This window comes from Mauremys reevesii, linkage group 6 (genome assembly GCF_016161935.1).
Source record: "Mauremys reevesii isolate NIE-2019 linkage group 6, ASM1616193v1, whole genome shotgun sequence".
NCBI lineage: Eukaryota > Metazoa > Chordata > Testudines > Geoemydidae > Mauremys > Mauremys reevesii.
This window is the reverse complement of record NC_052628.1, coordinates 76,303,178-76,320,917: the sequence shown is the minus strand read 5'-3', so window position 1 is coordinate 76,320,917 and position 17,740 is coordinate 76,303,178. Positions and strand designations below refer to the sequence as shown.

Genomic DNA, 17,740 nt, shown 5'->3' with positions numbered 1-17,740 from the left:
CCCTTTGCCAGTCTTTTGTAGTTGAGTTAATTTGACTCTCAATTACCATAACCCCTTCAAAACCCACTGAACTTCCATCCTGCTAACAAACCCTCTTAATTCTCCAGTTTTTAAAATCACTGCCCTTATCAGAATAATAAAGTGTTCTGTTTAAAAAACAGCACTGTAGCAGAACTTTGAGCTTGAAGATTTTGATTCCAGTGATCTGAAAGGAGCACCAACCCAAATTGTGGGTATCTTTAGCTTTGTAGAAAAGCTTCAAATACAAAACAAAATTTAAAAATAAAGATCCGAAGAAAATAGTCTAAAGTTGGTAATTTACACTGGTATTTTTATGGAAACTCAAGAGAGTTAGGTGCCCAGCTCCTATTAAATTCAATAGGATTTGGGTGCTTAAGTCCGTTTGGCTTCTTTGAAAACCCCAGTATTAAAGAACTAGATCTGAATATACAGTCAAAACAAAATCATAAGTGATTTTAACTACTACCAAAACTGATTTATTAGGAGATAACTTCTATGGGATTAGGAACGTGATTGTTTGTGTACAGCACCTCACAAAACTAATCCCAACTGGTTCCTCTATGCATGACTGAAAGAAAAGTGTTAAAGCTACATTAAAGACCAAATATCAACAGCTGCATGTCTCTGAGACAATGGAGATCACAACGTTTAGGATGAATGTGTGAGAGCAAGGGACAAGGTGGTCTCAGTCAAGAGGATTCAGCTATGGGGGGGAAAAAAAGGAAAAAAAAAACTTCCAGAGAAGATTAAGCACATTCACTTTGATCATCTTTATGAAATGCAGCAAAAACATATAAAATTTGGGCCTTTTTGAAGAGTATCTGCACAGGGCTCTGACACAGAGCCGGGTGGGCAGCTGTGAGGAACCACAGCACGGATCCTCCACCTGCCCTGAGCGGGGGGCCTGGAAGACATGGACACTGGGCTTGGGCCCCACACCCAGGGCAGATGGAGGGTCCGCTGCAGCTCCCCACAGCTACCTACCCAGCTCTTATTGTGGACAGGCGGCAGCCCCGAGCTGTGGGGAGTCTGGGTCCCTCTACCTGCCCTGGGCAGGGTGCTGGGACACTGGGCAGGGGGCTGCTTGGGCCCTCCGCAGCTCCTACCGCGGCTCTCCCCGACCCATCTCCGGACGGGGGAAAGGGGGAAGGTGTGTCTCGGAGCCGCAGCCTGGGCATGGTAAGAGCCAGGCAGGCAGCTGTGGGCAGGTTCCCCCCGTCTCTGTGGCCAGCATGGAGCCCAGCCAGGGACCCGCGGCAGACCCTCCACCTGCCTGTGGTGCCGGGTGGGGGAGGGGGCTGAGAGCAGCCCCCGGCCGTGACACTGTCCCCCAGGCTCCCTGCCCAGCTGAGGGCAGGTGGAGGGTCCACGACTCCACACAGGTTCCCCACAGCTGCCCACGTGGCTGTCCCCAACCGGGCTTTTGCCTTAAGTTTTCACATTATACTAAACAAGTAAAAGCAAACTGAACAACATGGAAAGCAAATATCAAACTTATTTAGCCAAGCATGCTGTATCCCCCAGGATTAATAAATATCAGATTAAGTGTTTTATACATCACTTGAAACACTGTTTATCTTTAAGCAAATCAAGATCTAGCACCTTGTTTGTCCTTAAAGATAAGATCTGAAGTGAAGTTGGTCCAGATATACTTGATTGATCAAAAATACATCATCATCTTCATTGGTAGATCAATCATTGTGGAACGGATCATGTAGCAGTAGAAGCCACCCTATGATTAATGGTGTAGTTTGCTTGTCATTAGGAGCCTGATTTTCAAACACCCTCTTAATTTTGCCAAAAGAAACCTATCTGAACCTTTCACGCTGCATCTCAACTGGGAAGTTTGGATTAAAAAAATAAAAATAAAAAAAAATCAGAAAGCAATTTTATCATTGTGGTGTTTTCAAAAATTTACCTGAAATTCACTTGTGAAAAATTTTGTATCTTGAAAATGGCTTGGCCTAAAAAACCTTCACATTTTTGTTGTCCTTTCAGAAAAGTGCCTTTTACTATTGTTATTTAATGAGGTAGTAGATTATAGGAGAAATTACAATTTTCTATAACAAAAAACTTCTTGCATTCCCAAACAGTAAGGTAGGGAGAGAAAAGCCTCATGAAGGCAGCCAATGGAGTGCTGCAAGAGGGGCTGTGAAGGGCAGCAGAGAAAGTGCTTGCCCAGGCTACTCATGCCACAGAGTCAAAGCAAAGAATTAAAAACTCTCAGGCTATTAGTTGAGAAAGGCACTGGACTAAGTGGCATAGAGCTTTGCTAGACGTACTTGGGACAGAGAACTTGTAGTCAAAATGACTAGCAAGGCATGGAGGAGGTGCAGGGAATTGGAGGAGACATGGACAGGGCAGAGAAACTCAGATTGTAATCCACATTCACCATTAAACATTTTGACATTTTCTACTGTTAAAACTTCCTAGATATAAAACTAAGTTCTTAATGTGTACAGTATGGATAAAATCCTCCATCACAGGCTGCTCTCATATCCCAAAGTATAAAAAAACCTCTCCTTTTACCTCCAGACTTCCTACAGCCTGCAAGAGAAGAGGTTCACTTTGATGGGCTACTAAATGTTTCAGAGCGGGGGGCCTCTCTTCCTGCAGATGTTAAATTTTGATTGGACCGACGTACATAGTGCTCATTTAAAAAAATCCAACACATATCGTTAGAGGATCTTGCGTCCAAGACTGTTCATTTTATAAAGTTACAAAATTATTCCAGGGGAGGAGAAAAATGTAACAGTGAGTACATATTAACATTTTGAAGTTATCTGCTAAGCTAGCATATCTAAGGCTAGCACAAAATTACAATATACTTTGTGCTATTATGAAAGATCAATCCCATGAGAGGTTATCAATAAATCTCAGCTTCCAGAGAAGTGGGAAATTTGACACTTTACATTTGATAATAATAAAGCAGTTATGGAAAGAAGCCAAGTTAGCTTTTTTTTTTAAATGCAGAAAAAATACTTACCATGTGTATATGACCACAGATCATCAAACCCACATTTTTTGTGAAAGCATGGACAAGATGAACCAAAGCAGGACGTGAGTTTGGAGCACCTGTCATAACAAGGCATTGAGGCCTAGAGTTTTACATTTAAGAGAAGAAAAATTAGAATTCACTTATTTCTTTTGTATTGATAAAAACAAACAACTTTTACATAATTTGCAACTGACTTTAGAATTGTGAAGATAAATATCTTCACAGATCTCAAGATTGCAAATGCCTATATTTGTAGTGAGAAATGGGGGATATTAATTACATCATGGAAATTTATATTGCATCAAAAACCTTTAACAACCATCAATCCTTTTTCCCCCGCCTGCTTATTTTATCAGAAACCAGTTAATGGCAATAGCTATCTAAATCCACTATTGGACTGATATTATCATCACTAAAGTCTGGCGAAAAGACTCTACCCTCCCTAAATATTACTCAAACTGTCTCAGATAGTCTGTGTTCTATGTCATGAACAGAGAACTGCAACAACAAAAAAATAACTCCAACTATAAATCCAATTTTGACAGGAGTTTAAATGACTTAACTCAGAAAAATCGAACACAAGGACAAATGCAAAGTACTCCACTTAGGAAGAAACAATCAGTTGACTGCCTAGGAAGGAATACTGCAGAAAGGGTTCTGGGGATCATAGTGGATCACAAACTAAATATGAGTCAATAGTGTAACACTGTAGGAACAAAAAAAACCCCAAAACAAACAAAAAATACCAACGAAAAAACCCCCAACACTCCTGATAATACATCCCAAAATGATGTTTGCAAGCAAGACACGAGAAGTAATTCTTCCCTTCTACTCTGGGCTGATTAGGCCTCAAAGGGAGTATTGTGTCCAGTTCTGGGTGCCACATTTCAGGGAAAGATGTGGACAAATTGGAGAAAGTCCAAAGAAGAGCGACAAAAATAATTCAAGGTCTAGAAAACATGACCTATGGGGGAAGACTGAAAAAATTGTTTAGTCTGGAGAAGCGAAAACTGAGGTGATATGATAACAGTTTTCAAGTACATAAAAGATTGTTATGAGGAGGAGGGAGGGAAATTGTTCTTTTTAACCTCTGATGATAGGACAAGAAGCAATGGTCTTGAATTGCAGCAAGGGTGGTTTAACTTGGACATTAGGAAAAACTTCCTAACTGTCAGGGTGGTTAAGCACATGAATAAATTGCCTAGGGAAGCTGTGGAATCTCCATCACTGGAGATTTTTAAGAGCAAGTTAGACAAACACCTGTCAGGGATGGTCTAGGTAAGGCAGGAAACTCAGCTAGATCATCTCTTGAGGTGCCTTGCAGTCCTGTGATTCTAGAAGTTTAACGGAATTTGGTATATAAGTACAGAAAAAAATATTCTTCAAACTAATAAGGAAAAATCACTATGTTTATGTGTAACTTTCATATTCTCTTTATGTAAACAGTCAAGATGTTTAATAAAAAAGTTAAAATAAAGAAGTTCAGACGTTAAGACCAAACATTCTGTCAAGTTATCAAAGTGTCTGGCATGAGTGATATGACCTGGCCTGTACTAAACCTGCTGAATAAGGAAGAGTGGATTGTAATTGAACACCAAAAATATGAATGCCAATCAGCACAGGGGTCATAAGATCACTTGTCAACATCTTTCATTTTCCCTTTTGTGGGGGAAAAAAAGGAGCACAGCATAAGAGTAATGTTTATTTTCGCTAACTTCCATACACTGAAACCCTGATGTAAAGATTTAGCTAGCCCTCATTTTGATAGCTATATTTATATAATCACTACCTCTACAAACCAGCAAGCTTCCCCAGTCAAAACAAGTGAGTAAGTCTCAGTCTTGCCAAGACAACAAATTTCTGTTATTTTTTTTCTTGTTTAAAAGAACCAACAAGGTTTGTTAGTACAAGTCATTTTAATACCAAGGCAAGTCAGTCTTCTAACTGATGGTTCTAAAAACCAAAACATTCTTTACCAAAATATAAGTAGCATTCAAAATAAGAAAAGCTATTTCCTACCCTAGAAAACAAAATCATAAAAAGTATTTCTAATCTAACCCTAAAGGCCTGCTCATAATTGGAAGTATGTTCACTCCTCACATGAACACAAGTAGAAAACCACTTTTGGAAATAAAGGTTTGATCTAGGCAGTTAAGTGATAACTAATTTGATGTATAAAGTCAAATTCCACTACCAAATTCATCCAGTTTGCATATTGCTGACAGTTATAAACTAAGATAATTTTTTAAGTTAAGAAGCCTCTTACATCTTCAGCAGTAACAAAGACCATCAAAACTCAGCTGCCAATTTTGTTGTTTATACACAATGCAGAATAGTACCCAGCTTATTTTTTTAAGCTATATTATCTCAGCGGTGACGACAAAGTTTCAGTGAAGTAACCAGAAACTTACACACAGGGAGAAGTGTGATTTTAATATTTTATAAAAACATGTTCATGAGACTAACAGGACTACCTATTATTATGGTTGCCTGACACTTCCCATTATAAGACTTAATTTTTCAGTGGTTTATACCTTTGCAAAATTAATTGTCTGAGCTGAAATTTTCCATGTAAGGCTGATTTCCATCGCCATGACTAGGGAAACCTTCCACATCAGGCTGATTTGTTCTGAAAAAATTCAGCCACAGCAGTGGAGTCATTTCCAAGAAAAAAGTTAGCGAAATATATATTGTTTTTCCCCTTTTTATTCCATAATAGTTACTCCACTATGGAAATATACCGTACTAATTATTCCAGAATAGTGTCAACATAAGGAACTATTCCAAAATAGCTATTTCATAATAGTTTGTTCCATAATAATTATTCTGGTCAGTTTTCCCATTTAGATGAGTCCAAAAGCATTTTCCTAATCTAACCACCCTGAAATCACAGAGTATTTTCTCATGATATGCTCCCTTCACATATGGGCAGATTTCCAAGGAATTAGCAAGAATTCTGCATCACATGGCTGCAAATCCTCCAAGATTGTGTTGCTGTTGCAGTCTCTGTCAAGAATGGACATGCTGCCAGAGGCCGGGGTAAAGGGAAACTGAAACTCAGCCTTGTGATGGATGTTCTTGTCCCAAGATCCAAGCATATGTGAGAATATCCATAGACTTAGAGATTTAAAGCCAGACAGTTTCATATAAAGAGTTGTGGATATTGGAAGCATCAAAACCATGCTTTGCCGAGTGCACAGTTTAGTGAAAAGAGATTTTTCTAACCCCTACACTATGCCTTCAGCATGAGCGTATCTGTTACCTGAAGTTTTTTACATGGTCTTCCACGCCTGCAAGACGAACAGTATGCTGCAATGCACTTAGGTAAGTCAAGGCTTGTGTAGAGGATCCCCAGTTCACATCTGTGTAAAGATTTGTTTAAAAAAATTTAATATTATGCCACAAGTTATTTTGACTAATATAACCATTTTCTCAAACTAAAAGTTTAGTGTCTAATTGTTTAGCTCCAACATCAACTAAAACTAGGTAAAAATTAAATTAAAATCAGAGTATATTCCCACTGAAAGTAAGTTAAAGTAAACCCAATTTGTGTTTAAGTTAGGTGAAAAACCAGTTAAACACTACTGTAAAGAGGATAATAATTCTGTAATCAAATCAAGTTTTCTAGATAACTAGATGTTTCATATTATACAGTCAGATTTAGAAGTTACTTAAACTGATCTATTTCAAAGACTTCTACGGTGTTTGACAAAAAGCTATGAAATCTTTGTACAAATAGGTTTTGTAGCTATGCTACTCTACAGCAAAGGAAAATTTAGCAAGGTAAGCATTAGTTTTAAAATCAACAGGCAAACTAAATCATGATGGGAAAAACTGGGTTAAGAAATGATCCTTTTAGACTATCACTGTATAAGAGAAATTGAATGCCGACAGTATAATGCGTTTACTAAAATTAAATAACTATAGGAGTCTGGTCTCCCATGTTCCCATGCAAGCAGTCCAATTTTTATAACTAAAATAATAACGAAGTAGAATTTCAATTCTCACAAGCAAGTAAGGCCTACTACATTTAGAGAATTTCAATTACAGGAAATTTTCTCAAGTTTAAATTATAGGCGGGGCAATTCATCCCACCTCTTAAGGTTGCCTGACACAGGCGCCAGCTTTCCCTGGCACCGGTGGGTGCTCGCGACCCCCCCCCCCACCTCCTGCTCTGCTCCCATTCCAACCCCTTCCCCAAAGTCCCCGCCCCAACTCGACCCCCTCCCTACCCCATTGGACTCCTTCCCCAAATCTCCACCAATTTTTCCCCATGGGTGCTCCAGCCCCAGAGCACCTACGGAGTCGGCACCTATGTTGCCTGACATGCCTCATTATAAAGTAGGGTCCTACCAAATTCATGGACTGTGAAATCTGGTCTCCTCCATGAAATCTGGTCTTTTATGTACTTTTACCCTATACTATACAGATTTCATTGGGGAGACCAGCGTTTCTCAAACTGGGGGTCCTGACGCAAAAGGGGCTCTTGGGGGAGGTCAGAAAGTTATTGTGGGGGGAACACAGTATTGACACCCTAACTTCTGTGCTGCCTTCCGAGTTGGGTGGCCGGAGAGTGGCAGCTGCTGACCAGGCGCCCAGCTCTGAAGGCAGCGTCCTGCCAGCAGCAGCTCAGAAGCACGGGTGGCAATACCATACCATGCCACCCTTAATTCTGCATTGCTGCTGACGGCAGCTCTGCCTTCAGAGCTGGGCTACTATCCAGCAGCCGCCTTTTTCTGGCCGCCCAACTCTGAAGACAGGTTTGCCGCCAGCAGCAGCGCAGAAGTAAGGGTGACAATACCACAACCCCCCTACAATAACCTTGCAATCTCCCCACAACCCCTTTTTGGGTCAGGACTCCTACAGTTACAACACCCTAAAATTTCAGGTTTAAATATCTGAAATCATGAAATTTATTATTTTTAATATCTTATGACTGTGAAATTGACCAAATGGACCCTGATTTTGCTAGGGCCCTAATTATAAGATCCTCTTTTCAGTTGCTTATAACTTTGCCAAACTTTAACCATTTAGGCTGAAATTTTACATGCCAGAAGTATGTCTCAGGCCTATTTTTTGGGAAAATTATAGTCAAAATAGTTTAGCTTCAAAATGAGACTAAGGAAAAATATGTTTTCCACATGTTAAAAAATTCTGCCTATCTTTTCTATGAAAAGCTCTGGTGCCCAGATGCTTTGGAGTAGGGGCTTGGAATTTGGCAGGAGGTGGCTTTTGGAGGGGGGGGGGGGGGGTCAGGAATGTGTTTTTGCTGTCCTCATGAAAATCTGCTCAAATTTGACCACGTCATAAGCCTTTGGGGAAAAAATTACAGTTTGTACATGCTCAGTAGAGACTTTTTTTTTTTTTTTTTTTTTTTTATATTTTAAAAGCTAAAATCTCAAAAATCACATTCTCACTGCATCCAACGAAGTGGGTATTCACCCACGAAAGCTCATGCTCCAAAACATCTGTTAGTCTATAAGGTGCCACAGGATTCTTTGCTGCTTTTACATTCTCACTGAGGATGCTCAAGCCTCTAAATTAGTGTCTGAAGCACTCTGATACTCTAGCGATGAGCACAACAGTAAAGCCCATAAGGAAATAAATAATTCTGTTTTCAGAAAAGGGTTTGATGAGCATGTACTTCAGTTTGCATGTCGGTCTATTTCACATTTAGCGATAGGGCAATATATTATTTTTCTTCAGATGACAGTCAGTGAAGATCAGCAGCTAACTTTAAGCCAAGTTACTGGCTTGTAGCTAAAACTGTCTTCTGACCAAAAAGCCAAACCAACAGAACTTTTAAAAAGTGATGCAAGTTTTTTGAGTAGACTTCCACAACTCTTTCCAGGTCTCACAAATAATAGGACATAAACACAATAGCACAACTGTATCAGGTGCATATGCTTTTACTGTTTAGATTTTCAACTTAAAACACAATACTTTAAACTTTTTGGTATTACCATTCACAATTTCTATTTCCTCTATGTGATCCCTTTAAGAGGTAACGTGATAGCTCAGTATGAGACCTGGATCTGCTGAATCAAAGCAAATGCTTTTTACTTATGTGCTAATTGTTTAGATCAATATGCTAATTGGCAGATTTTTCTTTTAAGCTTTCATTAAATTCTTTGTACTTTCTGTATCTTATTCTGAGCTCTTCATTGTACATAGCTCAACATTTCCAATACACTTTTGATTTTCAAAGTAAGAAAATTATTTCTCATATTTGTACCCATACTTAGCTTTCATAAAGGCTGTTTTGAATGGGGAAACTCAACTTTTATCATTTAAGAACTTCAAGCCCAATACTTCATGATTTCCTTATTTCTAATTTTAACAAAACCCTTTAGCCCAGCTCTGTTCCATCTCATTCTTGTTGCAGAAAAAGACGGTTACTCACCGTTGTAATTGTTGTTCTTCGAGATGCGTTGCTCCTATCCATTCCAGTTAGGTGTGCGCGCCACGCGTGCACGGCTCTTCGGAACATTTTTACCCTAGCAACTCCGGCGGGCCGGCTAGGCGCCCCCTGGAGTGGCGCCGCTATAGCGCCGGATATATACCCCAGCCGGCCCGTCCGCTCCTCAGTTCCTTCTTGCCGGCTACTCTGACAGTGGGGAAGGAGGGCAGGTCTGGAATGGATAGGAGCAACACATCTCGAAGAACAACAGTTACAACGGTGAGTAACCGTCTTTTCTTCTTTGAGTGATTGCTCCTATGCATTCCAGTTAGGTGATTCCCAAGCCTTATCTAGGCGGTGGGGTCGGAGTGAGACGTGGCAGAGTGTAAGACTGCTGAGCCGAAGGCTGCATCGTCTCTGGATTGTTGCACCAACGCGTAGTGGGAAGCGAAGGTGTGGACAGAAGACCAGGTGGCCGCTCTACAGATGTCTTGGATGGGAACATGGGCCAGAAAGGCGGCCGACGAGGCTTGCGCCCTCGTGGAGTGAGCGGTGAGGCGGCTAGCTGGCACGCGAGCAAGCTCGTAGCATGTCCGGATACATGCAGTCACCCAGGAGGAAATCCGCTGAGAGGAGACCGGCTCGCCCTTTATGCGATCAGCAACCGCTACGAACAGCTGGGGTGAATGCCGGAAGGGCTTTGTCCGCTCTATGTAAAAAGCGAGGGCCCTGCGGACGTCCAGGGTGTGATGCTGTTGCTCACAAGGTGATGCGTGCGGCTTTGGGAAGAAAACTGGAAGGAAAATGTCCTGGTTGAGGTGGAAGGCCGACACCACCTTAGGGAGGAAGGCCGGGTGTGGTCAAAGCTGCACCTTGTCTCCGTGGAAGACGGTATACGATGGACCAACCGTTAGGGCACGGAGCTCGGAAACTCGTCTTGCTGACGTTATAGCGACGAGGAAGGCCGTTTTCCACGAGAGATAGAGCAGGGAGCACGTGGCCAGGGGCTCGAAGGGTGCTCCCATAAACTTGGCCAGAACTAGGTTCAAATCCCAGGACGGGGTAGGACGTCGTATCGGCGGGTACAAGCGGTCCAGGCCCTTAAGGAAGCGGGAAACCATCTGGTTGGAAAAGATGGACCGACCTCCTATGGATGGACGAAAGGCGGACACGGCTGCCAGGTGTACTTTCAAGGAGGAGACCGCGAGTCCTTGCTCCTTAAGGGACCAGAGGTAGTCCAGGATCGTAGGAATAGGGACCAGGAAGGGATTAAGGCCTCTGTGATCGCACCAGAGCGCGAAACGCTTCCATTTCACAAGGTAGATTGAGCGAGTGGAAGGCTTCCTGCTTTCCATCAGGACTCGCTGCACCGCCGCCGAACAGTCCCGCTCCGCGTGGGTCAACCACGCAGGTACCAAGCTGTAAGATGGAGGAACTGTAGGTCCGGGTGGCGGAGTCTGCCGAAGTCCTGCGTGATGAGATCTGGCCATAACGGAAGGGGAATGGGATCCCGAACGGAGAGTTCGAGCAGCAGAGTGTACCAGTGCTGCCGTGGCCAGGCCGGAGTGACGAGAATGAGGCGGGCCCTGTCCCTCCGAAGCTTGAGTAGCACCCGGTGTATGAGTGGGAACGGAGGGAAGGCGTAGAGGAGGTGATCCGTCCAGGAGCAGAGGAATGCGTCCGACAGGGAGCCTCGAGAGCGACCCTGGTAGGAACAAAACCAGTGGCACTTCCTGTTCTCCTTGGAGGCAAACAGGTCTATCTGGGGAAACCCCCACCTTTGGAAAATTGTGAGCACCACATCTGGACGAAGGGACCACTCGTGGGAGATGAATGACCTGCTGAGATGGTCAGCCAGCGTGTTCTGCACTCCTGGAAGAAAGGACGCTGACAGGTGAATCGAGTGGGTTACACAGTAGTCCCACAGGAGCATCGCTTCCGTGCAAAGTAGGGAGGAGTGGGCTCCGCCCTGCTTGTTCACATAGAACATCACCGTCGTGTTGTCTGTGAACACCACCACACAGCGCCCTTGCAGATGTGCGCGGAAGGTGTGACACGCCAAGCGGATCGCTCGCAGCTCCCTGACGTTGATGTGCAGGGAGAGCTCTCGGGGCGACCAGAGACCCTGGGTGTGCAGGTCACCAAGGTGAGCCCCCCATCCCAGCACCGAGGCATCCGTGGTCAAGGTGACGGATGGGCGAGGAGGGCGGAACGGGACTCCTGCACACACGACTTCTGGGTCCAGCCACCAGTTGAGCGAACCGAGGACTGGCTTCGTGACAGTGACTACCATGTCCAGGGGGTCGCGGTGCGGACGGTATACCGACGCAAGCCAGGTTTGAAATGGGTGAAGGCGCAGCCTCGCGTACGTGGTCACGAATGTGCAGGACGCCATGTGGCCCAGGAGGCGTAGGCAGGACCGAACCGTTGTCGTGGGAAAAGCGTGCAGGTCCCGGATGATGGAGACCATAGTCTGGTGCCGAAGTCGAGGGAGGCAGGCCCTGGCCAAACTGGAGTCCAGGACCGCTCCGATGAACTCCACCCTCTGCGATGGAGTTAAAGTGGACTTCTCGGCGTTTATGAGGAGGCCCAGGCACCGAAACAGGACTAGGATCTCGGCCATTTGATCTGCTACCAGCTCTCGGGATGGCCCGCGAACCAGCCAGTCGTCGAGATACGGGTAGACGTGTATGCGACGACGGCGGAGGGCTGCAGCAACCACTGCCATGCACTTTGTGAAGACCCTCGGCACGGTGGAAAGGCCGAAGGGAAGTACCGCAAACTGGTAGTGCGCGTTGTTGACCACGAAGCGCAGGTAGCGTCGATGGGGAGGGTAGATCGCGATATGGAAGTAAGCGTCCTTCATATCGAGGGCGGCAAACCAGTCTCCCGGATCCAGGGAGGGAATGATGGTCCCCAGGGTTACCATGCAAAACCTGAGCTTGAGCAGGTACCCGTTGAGCTCCCGGAGGTCTAGTATCGGTCGGAGACCTCCTTTCGCCTTGGGGATGAGAAAATATCGGGAATAAAATCCCCTGCCCCGCATGTCGTGCGGCACCTCCTCTATGGCACCCAAACTCAACAGAGTCTCGACCTCTTGTAAGAGGAATTGCTCGTGAGAGGGGTCCCTGAAGAGGGACAGGGAAGGTGGGTGGGAGGGAGGGGGCGAAACAAACTGAAGGCGGTAACCATACTGGACCGTACAAAGTACCCAGTTGTCCGTAGTTATTTGGGACCACGCTGTGAGGAAGTGGGAAAGGCGGTTGCAAAATAACGGGGAAGGATCCGGTAATGAGACTGATGGGCCGTCCTCGGGCGTCCCATCAAAATGACTGCTTAGGCCCTTGAGGGGCCTTAGAAGGCGCCTGGGCCTGATTACGCCTGTTGCCCGACGGTCTACGGCGGTTTAGGCTGCCTCTGCGGCTGTTATAAGGCCGTGACCGGGCCTGGGTAAATGGTCGGTATGGCTGCTGCCGGAACAACCTCCGCTGGGTAGCCGGTGTGTGCATACCCAGGGTGCGAATAGCGATTCGACCATCTTTGAGGGTCTGAATCCTTGAGTCCGTTTTCTCAGAAAAGAGCCCCTGAGTGTCAAAGGGCAGGTCCTGCAGGGTGTACTGCACTTCGGGTGGCAAGGTGGAGGACTGCAGCCAAGAGATGCGCCGCATGGTCACTCCCGAGGCCAGAGTTCTGGCACCTGAGTCCGCCGAGTCCAGAGCGGCCTGGATGGAGGACCGGGAGGCTTTCCTGCCCTCCTCAAGGAGGGCCGAGAACTCTTGTCGGGAGGCTGCTGGGATTAGCTCCGAGAACTTGGACAGGGACACCAGAATGTCCTAGGTGTAGCGAGCGAGGAGAGCCATCTGGTTGGCAATGCGGAGCTGGAGACCACCCGCCGAATAGACCTTCCGGCCCAACAGATCCATGCGCCGTGCTTCTTTGGATTTTGGCGCCGGAGCTGGTTGCCCATGTCTCTCCCGGTCATTGACGGACTGCACCACGAGGGAGTCTGGAGATGGGTGGGTATATAGGTACTCGTAGCCAGTGGGAGGAACCGAGTACTTGCGTTCGACTCCGCGAGCGGTGGGAGGGACGGACGCCGGTGACTGCCAGATGGTAGTGGCGTTCTTTTGAATGGTGCGGATAAAGGGGAGGGCCACCCGCAGCGGGGCCTCAGCTCCGAGCACCCTGGTCACCGGGTCGTCATCCTCAGCGACCTCCGCCACGGGGAGGTCAATAGCCTTCGCCACCCGGCGAAGAAGGTCCTGGTGGGCCCGCAAGTCATTTGGAGGGGGATCAGCCGTAGAAGCCCCTGCCACCGCCTCGTCCGGCGACGAAGACGAGGACAGACCCTGGACCACGGCCTCTGGAGGTGAGTCTTCCAGGGGTGGGAAGCCGCCTCGGCCACAGCATGCTCCACCGTAACAGGTGGCGGTGGGGCCTCACCCGGTGGTGATGGGGGAGGCCTGCTAACCGTGGCTTCCGGCATCCTGCGTTCGGAGCCAGCGGGGAAGGGGAGCCCTTGCGCCTGGTGGTAGGCCCAGGGGGCCCAAAAGCCCCACTGCTGTGGTCCGTGGTCCTGGTCTTGGGGGTCGGCCCGGAGATCTCCACCGCTGCCCGCCTGAGAGGCGACCGAGGGCTGACAAGAGGGCCATGGGGGGGGCAGAGACGCTCAGAGATTGCGCCGTCGATGCCGCCAGTCTGTCCCTGGACGGTGCCGGGGATCGGTGCCGGTCGTCGCGGTGCCGGTAGCGAGAGCGGGACCATCGACTGTGTCGGTGCCGGGAGCTCGACCGCGATCTCGACCGATGGCGGCGGGAGCGGCTTCGGGAGTCACGGTGCCGGGAACGGTACCGGGAGCCGGACCTCCTGCGGTATCGGCGGTCAGGTGACCGGACCGGAGCTCAGCATCGCGGTACCGGGACTGCGACCGGCGCCAAGACAGGGAGCGGTACCGCGATGGTGATCGGAGCCGGGACCGGGATCGGCGTGACGGCGACCGTCTCCGGAATCGGGACCGAGACCTGGAGTGCCGTCTATCCGGGGACGGGGGCCGCATCATAGCCGGCTTGCCCACTGACTGAACAGCCTGCACCGGCGGTGCCAGGGGACGGAGGCTCGGTGCCTCTGCGAGCTCGATGAGCTCTCTCGCCGTCGAGAAGGTCTCGGGCATTGACGGGAGAGGTAGGTCGACCGCGGTTGGCACCGGGGAGCAGGGAGGTACCGGACTCAACGGCTCTTGGGGTGCCGGAGTCGACGGAACCATGCACGGCTTGTGCACCACCACAGTCGGTGCCGGAGGTGGCTGGGTGAGCGGTCCCGGTGCAGGAGGCTTAGAGGCCGTCTGCGCCGCCTTCCATTTCCGTGCCGGAGAGAGGGAATGGTGCCTGGACACCGGTGCCGGTTGCGGAGGTCGTACAGTCTCGGTACCGGACCGGCTCGGGACCGCTGGTGCGCTGCGCGCCGAGGAAGGCTTCGGCGACGCTCGGGTCGGCGCGGCAGGGCTAAGTGCCGACTCCATAAGGAGCTGCTTTAATCGAGAGTCCCGCTCCTTTCTCGTCCGTGGCTTAAACGCCGTACAAATCTGGCACTTGTCTGGCCGATGGGACTCCCCGAGGCAGCGCAGGCAGGAGTCGTGTGGATCCCCAATGGGCATGTGCCGCTGGCAAGCCGAACAGGGCTTAAACCCCGGTGCCTTGGGCATGAGCCCGCACCGGTTGAGGAAAAGAGGGGTGAACCCCCCAATTCCCCTTACTACACTAACTATACTAAACTATTTAACTAACTTAACTAACTTAACCAACTATATATACTTATCAAACGGAGAAACACTAGGGTTGTGGAGGTGAACGGAGCACTCCACTGTTCCAACTGGCCGTCACGGGCGGTATGAAGGAACTGAGGAGCGGATGGGCCGGCTGGGGTATATATCCGGCGCTATAGCAGCGCCACTCCAGGGGGCGCCCAGCCGGCCCGCCCGAGTTGCTTGGGTAAAAATGTTCCGAGGAGCCGTGCACGCACGGCGCGCACACCTAACTGGAATGCATAGGAGCAATCACTCGAAGAAGAACAGCTTCAACCCTACTATTCTTAAAATGTTTTTGCTATCTTACTGTGATGTGTCTCGTCATTCATAGCGATTGGTATGGTTTACCAAGACACCATCCCTAATTCTGTACTATTCCAGGTTGGAACAGTAGAGGATCCTCTCTCAAAAAGGCACATTACGTTTCTATTACCTCTCTGCAGAAACAAGCCTACATGGTCCCTTGGGCCAAATATTGCTCATAACTAAGGCTTCGTGTCTGTCACAGAGGTCACAGATTCCGTGACTTTTCATGACTTCTGCAGCAGCCGGTTCTGGCTCAGGGGCTGCCCAGACCGCAAGTGTGGGTGGGGGATGTATGTGGGAGGAGGCTTAGGGTTGGGGTGCAGGGCTCCCACCATCATGTCCCTATATCTCCTAGCTGGAGGGGCCAGAGGGCTCCGCGCACTGCCTACTCACACAGGCGCCACCCCCAAAGCTCCCACTGGCTGTGGTTCCCGGCCAATGGGAGATGCAGAGCCAGCACGTCTGGTGGAAGCAGTGCGCGAAGCCGAGCAGTTACCTTGCGATCCCCACCCTGGCCCCACCCCCACCCCGAGCCAGCGGGTGTCCAGGCCCATCGCCCCAGAGCACTCCTGGCCTCCCGGCCCAAGTTTTATTTAGGGGTATATACTAAAGGTCACGCCTGTCCATGACTTATACTAAAAATACCCATGGCTAAAATATAGCCTTACTCATAACTCTTCCCAAATGCACCTGCAATGCACACACTACTTCCTCTCAATTTCTCTTTTACAGATCAAGTACATTACCTTTTGAATGTATATAGTTAATGTATGTGAGATGCTTTTCTCTTATTTTGAAAATAGAGTTTTCTGTAACTAGCCATGCAAATAAAACTGTAAATTTAAAATACAAACACATAACATTTAACAAAATTAAGTAATCAGAGTTTCTCAAATTTGCCCAGATTTTTTTTTTTAAATTGAAAACACTTACCTGGTTTCTTGTAAGTGACATAAATATAGAGTCCAAACACTATGACATATGTTAGCAGTGCTGCCCACCAATTAATGACGAACATCACTATGCAGCAGAGAAACGCTCCAATAAGGGAAACCCACATATTGTAGTACTTAAAAGCAGGACGCCAACCTAATCAAAGCACAAATAGGAAAAGTTAAAGAATTTGAGAGAGAGAGAGAGAATATATTAAAAATTCTGGCACATATTTATCCTTGGAGCTCATCCAACAACTTCTTGCAATATTTCAAAGAAAACTGCATCTATGTTATTAAGGACAGGAGCAGAAATGTTTATATGGCAAGAAGTATAGGTGACTTTTTAAAAAGTGGAGTTGGACATTATTTCTGTGCTAGATATTCCCAGAAGCCTGGTGAGTGGGAGTATTTGGCATAGAGGTCCATACATTACTCAGATTTGATTTTTGCTTTGCAGTATACCTTTAGAAGATGGTCCAGCATGAATCACAATGCAAATGACTGCATGCTATGTTAGTGGGTGCTATCCTTTTAGTTCCGCATTATCACTCCAGTTAAGCTAACTAATACTACTAGCTAATTATTTTTAATGTTTTTGTGTATTTGGATAAGAGCAACTCCTAAGTATTCAAGAAAAAGGACAAATATCAGGTGTAGAGTATAGCCAGAGACATTCAGGAATAAAGTGTAACTGTCAAAGAGAAATACTGAGGTTGCCAGAGTTTGACACCATGAGTTGCTGAAGGGCTGTTCAGAAAGAGGTATAAGGATCATCTATTCTGATAAAGACAGCGGTGACTAATGGAGTGTATTTAGGCTTGGAAGCATTAGGTTTTTAAAATCAGTAAATGTCAGTAAATATCGATATCACTATACATACACAAACCGACAAAAATATTTCCACTGATAATCAAAATGTACAGATTAAAAAACACTGCTTGAGAATTTAGAGTTTGATTTAAGGCTATTCACGTCTTGTGTATTTCGACATGACGTTGACCATTTGTGTTTTAATGGTTACAAAGCTTTACCTTTTTTAATCTGTGTCTACTATCATTAACTGATTGTCTGACCCTACCCCCAGGTTCCTGCAACTGAAAATCTGAACTGATAAAAATCGAAAAATGCTTAAAACTCACGATTTTGCACAATTAAAAATTAAATATGAAAAAGTTGCTTAAAATAAACACTGATTTTATCCATATGAATTATGAAAACAAAACTCAAATTCTGCCAAGAATATTAGTCTTTTAATATGGCTAAGCTGCAAATACTGC

General features: G+C 46.7%; 1 protein-coding gene across 1 annotated transcript in view; it reads right to left on the bottom strand.

The window, feature by feature from the left end:
- The window catches only part of SLC12A2 (solute carrier family 12 member 2), a 114,476-nt gene that overhangs the window by 20,205 nt on the left and 76,531 nt on the right, over positions 1 to 17,740 (bottom strand). Inside the window, exons 14-16 of the mRNA XM_039544523.1 lie at positions 16,462 to 16,617; positions 6,282 to 6,381; positions 3,008 to 3,119 (exon numbers count right to left, since the gene is read on the bottom strand). Of these exons, the coding sequence (XP_039400457.1) occupies positions 3,008 to 3,119; positions 6,282 to 6,381; positions 16,462 to 16,617 (368 nt within the window). The remainder of the gene's footprint in view (positions 1 to 3,007; positions 3,120 to 6,281; positions 6,382 to 16,461; positions 16,618 to 17,740) is intronic.